This window comes from Nicotiana tomentosiformis, chromosome 1 (genome assembly GCF_000390325.3).
Source record: "Nicotiana tomentosiformis chromosome 1, ASM39032v3, whole genome shotgun sequence".
Lineage (NCBI taxonomy): Eukaryota > Viridiplantae > Streptophyta > Magnoliopsida > Solanales > Solanaceae > Nicotiana > Nicotiana tomentosiformis.
This window is the reverse complement of record NC_090812.1, coordinates 7,612,689-7,619,878: the sequence shown is the minus strand read 5'-3', so window position 1 is coordinate 7,619,878 and position 7,190 is coordinate 7,612,689. Positions and strand designations below refer to the sequence as shown.

At 35.7% G+C, this 7,190-nt stretch overlaps 1 protein-coding gene across 1 annotated transcript; it reads left to right on the top strand.

Annotated features, from left to right (window-relative positions):
* Nucleotides 1-504: 504 nt before the first annotated feature.
* LOC104098539 (uncharacterized) lies at nt 505-6,895 on the top strand. The gene is made up of 7 exons (XM_009605292.4): nt 505-733; nt 2,187-2,453; nt 2,554-3,180; nt 4,001-4,174; nt 4,836-4,981; nt 6,453-6,563; nt 6,657-6,895. Exons 1-7 carry the CDS (start codon nt 602-604, stop codon nt 6,730-6,732), a joined length of 1,533 nt encoding a protein of 510 aa, XP_009603587.1. The 5' UTR covers nt 505-601; the 3' UTR covers nt 6,733-6,895.
* Nucleotides 6,896-7,190: the final 295 nt, after the last annotated feature.

Below are 7,190 nucleotides of genomic sequence, written 5' to 3'. Positions count from 1 at the left end.
ATCTTAGCTAGCATAAATGAATATGTTGATCAACTAAATAAAAGGTTGATTGCTAAGTTTTATGGTAGTAACAAAATTCGTTTATGTATGTTCTGATGATTTCCTTTCATATTTTACGTATTATGCTAATGTAACAATATTTTTTGGTATTTAGATGATTGTTGTAGTATTAAATATAAAATTTCTCTCATTAATTAAATTTTATTGTTCCTTCATTTAAATAAAAATTTAAACTGTGTCATTATTAACGTGTAACGTATATTTATAGATACTAGTTATGATAAATCCACGTATCAATGCTCTATCCGAATTTTTTTCTATTTTCGATACTCAAACCTGAAATTTCTAAGTAGAGGTGAATGCCTATCCATCCCAATTTGAAATAAAACCAAATAAAGTTACTTGTAAAAATTGAACTGTGATGAGTAAAGCAACGATTAAAAGAAATTAAAAAAAAAATAAAAAAATGGAGGAGACCACCATCTTAGGAAGCATCCGAATTTTAGAAATTTGCTCATTCATTCGTTCATATAAAATCTATTTTTGGGGTATCATCTCCATTATTTCAAGAAACAAGAAACATAGTTTAGTAGTAGCAATTATGGGTTCGAGCAGCAGTCGTATAAAAGCATCATCATCGTCATCATCAACAAGAGGGTCGAGACTCAAACGGACTAAGCTCAAACTTTCTTCTCTCCTTTGTGGTGCTTCCACTTCTCAGTCGGACCTTGAGGCACTTCTCTCAAACTTCTATATTTTTGTGTATTTTAGCAACAACAAAAAAAAGATCTTTTTATTTTGGGTTTTTGTTTTGATGTACCTATTTAAATTGGTGCTGTGATTTATCTGATTAAGTGTTTGTGTTCTTGATGATTTTGATGCTATTAACAAAACTGTGATCATGGTCAAAACTCAAAAGGGGATTGCTTCAATTGATTGCTTTTTTTTTTCTTGGGTAATTTGTTACTTCCTTGAAATTGAATTTATTTGACCTTTTTCCTTTGCTTTAAAGGGATGCAACTGATACTAGTAGTTCAGTCTGATCATCCAAAGTTGACTTTTTGTGTTCCTATGGTGTCTATGCAGTCTTTTTCTTTTCTTTTAATTTTTCCAGCTGGGATTGGTGTAATGAAACCTAAATGGTTTTAGTTTTTTTTTTGGTGGTAAAATTGGTGGCATGAAGGGCTTGTTTTTGTTTATAGTAGCAATTTGGTAAATTCATTTGTGATTGTGGAAATCTACTCGGGGATATTTAAAAGAAGGTAGTTTGCTGTATTGATAGAGCGATAGAAGCTCCAAAGTTTTTCTTGTTTCATGCTTGGAAATTAGTATTGGAAATAACCTCTCTACCTTTACTAGCAGGCGTAAGGTCTGCATACACACTACCCTCCCCATACCCCACCTGTGGGAGTATACTAGATTGTTGTTGTTGTTGTTGTTGTTGTTGCTTGGAAATTAGCTGCTCATTGAGAGTTATCTGTTGTTGCTCCAGTTCTTAGATATGAGTGTCCCTTTTATCTTTGAAATGTGATAACAGTCTACCAGAAACTAATAGTTAATTGTAATGGATAGGCTTGCTGAACAAATGGTGTTCTGCCCTTTCGTACTATGCTTATAAAGCTTATTACCGTTATGAGTTTTTTCTCTTGGTTATAACTTCTGGCTATTTTTAAGGTCACAAATAGTTTATGGTGCATCACTAACATTTACAGCCTATGTGTAGTGTGCTCAACTTCTCTGATTAGAAAAGGGCTGTAATGTTTTTATTAGGCTGTATTGCTCAAAGAACAGTTAAAGCAGAAAAAAGAAGTTTCACCTCGGATGAACAAGTTTGCACCCTCTATCTGTGGTGATGGAGCTGGGTGCTTTGGACTTGGACACATTTGACTGTAGTTTCTCTAGACCTGGATTTGCATTTGATTCTATAGCAGTGTCCTGTTCTATATCATGCATCCTTCTGATTTCCCACTGATTATAATTATGTTCGAAACTTCATAATGAAGTTGATATTTCAGAGAATTTTTTCTCTTTTTAGTATAAATATATAAATTAAAGATAATTCTTTACTGCTTTTGAACTGCTTGCTTGCAATTCAAGTTTATTGCAAAATGAAATATTATATTTCCTTTTATGAGTAATAATCTTCATCCTTAAATTTGAAATTGAGATATGATGATGCTGTACAGCTTGAAATTCATCCCCAAAATTTGCTGGGAAGTTCATTAGAAGATCAACCTCTGGTTGGTGATTTTTCCCGGTATTCTGTAGCAGAACCTTCTTCAACATTTAGTTCAGAAGTTGGTCATGCTAGTTCCAAACCTGAGACTGGATCCTCATCAGAAAACACTAGTGGTCTTATTGAGGATGCTTTTGTTGAATATAATTTGATAAATGCCGAAGTGAACATCAATAGTGCATGCCTTTCAAGTGATAAGCGTTCAGTATGTGACCAGGTTAGTTCTTCTTTCGGTTCATAACTCCACAATTTGGACAAATAGTTACATAGCTACTGCATATGTGAAACAACCATCTCAAGAGTTGGTCTCTTCACAGGCAAGAGGCAGCTTAACTGCAGCTGTTAGTACCTGCAATTCAGGGAATGAAGGTGAATCTATGACGTGCTTGAATACTGAAGACTCTCACTCGGTGCCAGAGGAGTGCAGAAGCTCATGTTCACATGGGGATTCGATGGAGAATCACAGGGATATAGATATTGAGTCAATTTCTGATTCTAGATCTATTTCTGTTACTTCTGACTCTATACCTAGGCATCAATTTCTCGAGGGTGATGCCTCTCAAGAAGCATCAACATCTAGTTCTGGATTTGTTTTGTTGGACAGTGAGCTTGGAGTAACTACTCAAGATGTGCTACATGTTGATGTGGTGAGTATCTCTTCCAACATTTTATCTCGTAGCATTGCTGATATAGGCAGTCGAGAAACAAGAAGAAACAGTAGGAGGCTCTTTTGGGATGCTATATCAAGACGCAGTTTGAGGAGGGATAGTGATTCTCCAACCATTGTTTTTGCAACTGGTCATGCTGATGATCTAGGATCTCGTGACAGATGGCTAATTAATTTGAGTGGTGATCTCCATTATGATGGAGTTGGATTTGATTCTGGTTATGGGACTGGCAGAAATCATAGCAGAAGTGAACAAAGACAGCCAACAAGATCTGAGGTAATATATCAAGAACTTTATCTATTATTTTAGTGCTTTTGACTGTTTAAGTTGGATATAGACAATCCCTGCAATTTCTTTTTATAGAGAAGGACGTTTAGCTTAGTAAGATCTTTTTCTGATCGTAATGAGCCTGAATTATATCAGGAGAAGGTAAATGCTATGGTTAATTATTTTCATCCTCTTATGTTATTCTTACTAGTCTATTTACTCTCTCAAAAGCATGATTATCTAGGCTTATCGTCCATTTTTATGGTTCGCACTATATTAATATTAGATGTTAACTTGCATTTTGTGTCATTTTAATTTCGCTTATTGGGTATATCTTCCAGTAGATCAATGTAATATACTAATATCTTTATTTGAAGGTTTTCCCCTAATGATCTATTTGATAATCGCGTCCAATAGAAAATCTCAGGAAAACATTGGTTTCAGCTAACTCCCCTTTTTTTCCGTCTACATCTTTGATCTTTCTTTATTTAGGCACATACTGTGTTACATGGAAAGATCAAAGGTAACTGCCTATGATGGCAGCAATTCAAAAAAAATCCTTTTCTTTTGGTGTACTGTTTTTAGCATTATGTGTTTGCACAAATGTGTAATTATGAATCTATATCTTTTTATGAGCACAAAAATGCATCTTAACTTTGTGTTCAGTCATTGTAGTATCATGAGGCTACTTTTAGATACGGACTACTTCGCACTTATAACACTTCTCTCTTGGGGCATTTAGTTTCATGTTTTCTTTTGTTCTTTTTATTTTAACCTACCTAGAATTCATTATGATAATCCCATTCACCTATCTGTATTACATATACAGGTATCTGAAAGAGTGCTTGAAGGCCTTGGTAGCCGAGTTCCACAACAAAATCTTTGCTCATCAGGCCTTCATCCTGATGGTACATGTTCATGTGAACCATTACTCACAACTGAAGAGTTCAGTACCCTTGCAAGTATTTCACGAATAATTATGCTTGCTGAGGCCTTATTTGAGGTATGTCTCCAGCATCTATTGCCCTTCTTCTTAAGTTTTAAATTCTGGTGGGTATGGTTTGTTAGGAAAGACAACTTACTAATATTCTCTAAGAATCTTATGCATCCGTCTTTTAGTATTGCCCTACTCATGTCACATTCTGGAGAATTATTATAATGAACTCTCCATGCTGTTTGTGGAATTTGAGAATGTCAACTTTACTGTTATCTCCACTATGAACTCTTGGAAGGAAATACGAAAGCAACATGAAAAATTTCTGTATTTTTCATCCATCAGCTTGTGCTACTTACTTACTGCCCTATTTTGCAACATTAGTCAATAGATTTAGAATGAATCATAAAAAAGGCTATTTGACAATGGAGTATGTCTAACACTCAATTGAGGGATGTAAGACCCTCATTCGTTGGAGTGGAAACTGGGTATTGGCTTGTGTTTGAACCAGAATAAGTTGATCTAGGCATTTACCAATCTTCAGGTTACAGAGTGAATGTACTTGCAATATTGGAGGCTAAAGGAATGAGGGTTTTCACTGTTACTGATTTTTTTCATTCTAGTATTTTTTGACCTGCTAGTACTTTCTGGTATCTATACTTGGCTTCTTATGTGATTGCAATACTTTGAGCTGACATATTTAGCATATGGCTTGGTTTCTTTTTTGTAGGTCATGGATGAGATTCATCGACAATCTTTCACACTTTCTCTATCTACGCTTTCGCTTCCAGCTCCAGATTCTGTTGTGGACTCGTTTCCACTCAAGTCTCACAAGAAGTTAGGAGCTGTAGACAATGCACCCACAGATATCCAACAGTATGTCTTCTTAACTAGTTGAATAGTTGATATGCTTTCCTGAGCTACGTTGCCTCTTAAGATTTATATGTTAGCAGACAGTAATTAGCACTGCCTCCTCCTCTCCAAATAATATTCTCTTTGGTAGCTGAAATCGCTGAAGCAAGGAAAAGAAAGAAACTAAAAGAAGGCGGAGAAAGCAAAAGATAAAGAACAGAACAAAAGAAAAGGATGCAGAAACTATAAAGTTGTTCATGTAGATTGGCAGTTCTATGATTCTCCCTTCGACTACAGCAGTATTTTAATATTTATTGGGATTTATTAGGAAAATCAAATTTAACGTTTCATCATGCATGAGTTGTGGCTTAGCTAGCATGCTTGTGAAAAATTTATAAAAATAAAATTGATCTCTTTTTATTTTTTATTAAACTATTGTCACATAAACTTCCCTCTTTGGACTGATGCAGTGGGATCTAATAAACCTACCGTTTAGCCAGTTGTTAAACATAAGGCATAACTGAATTTTAGTTCCTTTGGTAGTCTTCACAAAAAACATCCTGAGAATTCTCTGCCTAAGGGGTTATGAGCTTTACTCCCAGTTTATTTTGACGAGTATCTATAACTCTATCAAAGACCCTATCTGGTTCCGTTAAAACTGAAGAATCTTTCTTGATAGTTATTTGCAAGTATCAACTCTAAGTAGACCTTGCCTTATGATCACTAGGTCGGGATATCCAAGTATCAGAGCTAAAATTTCGGTCTGCCAAATTTTCCATCTCCAGAAGTTTCCGCAGATTCTGATATATACTGCTAACATTAACTAGTGTTGATGGGAGAATTTTCCTTCTGTAGTCTTTGACCTTTGTATTGGGATTTCAAAGGGCAAACGCATTAACAGCTTGACAGCCTTAAAATTCAGTGATGATACTGAATTTTCCATAAAAGTATAGAACCTATCGCTAATAACATGAAATATTTAGTTCTTTTTTCTTTTGTGGTCTCTCCCAAAACAATTTAGTCGTATCCTTATATGGAGAATATTTTTCAGTCCAAGAATTAAAACTAATATAAACTAGTTTTACTTTATAATATTTTGAACTTAATTATGACATAATTTTAACTATTCTTCTACCTCTCTCATTTAAAAGAGTTAGTGTGAGCACTTTTGGATCATACTCAATATAGCAATCTATTCAGACATGTTATTCTTAAAACCCTGCATGTCAAATCTAATGCATGGGGTCAGGGGAGAATTTATGTGCCATGAGAGGAGACAATAGCCACGAACTATGTTGCACGGACTCTCCAAAATGTTGTTGTACCCGTGTTAGATCCTCCAAAAATGCACTACTTTTGGAGGATCCGGCACGCACCCAACGACATTTTCGGAGAGTCCGAGCAACAAAGGCCACGAATGACATGCATGCTTTTGTGGCAAAGTGCAGTCTTACATTTAATTTTTCTGTATAACGAGCTGTAATATGTTTTGCAGGTGTCACATTTGTTTGGCCGAGTATGAAGAGGGCGACAAACTGAGGGTCCTTCCTTGCCGCCATGAGTACCATATGCTTTGTATCGATAAATGGCTTAAGGAAGTAAATCGGTATGTTCAAACAATTATTTCCCGTCTTGAATTTTCCCTTTATTTCAATCCAGCTTGTGCCTCACTTTGATTTCCTACTTTCTGGTTTTCCAGGGTTTGCCCAGTCTGCAGGTTCGATGTTTGTGAGAATCCTGGGATTGATTCTGCCTCAAATTCAGAAGCTTCTTAACAATGGTGCTAATTTTAAATACAAAACAGATTTAGGATGAAATGTTAGTATTGTAATAGCTGTGAGATTGTAAATGTATAGGAGTAATACATTTAGGTAAAAAAGTAACAATGTTGTATGAAGAAGTGTCATATAGCAGTGAAAATTTCTTATTTTCCTTTCATTTCTTTTTGGGGTCACCAATGGGACAACCCAGCGGCCGAAATATTTCTTAACTGCAACGACTCACTATTGCACTTCAATTCCAGGCAAGTTAGAGCCGTCCCATGCTCCCAGGGACGGGCATGTGCGAATCAGGACAGGACGGATTAAAAGCTAAGAAAAATGCTAAGTGGCAACAACAACAACAACGTACCCAATATATTCCCACGGTGTGGGGTTTGGGGAGGGTAATGTGTACGAGACTTTACCCCTATCTCAAGGACGTAGATAAGCTCAAGGACGTAGATAAGCTGTTT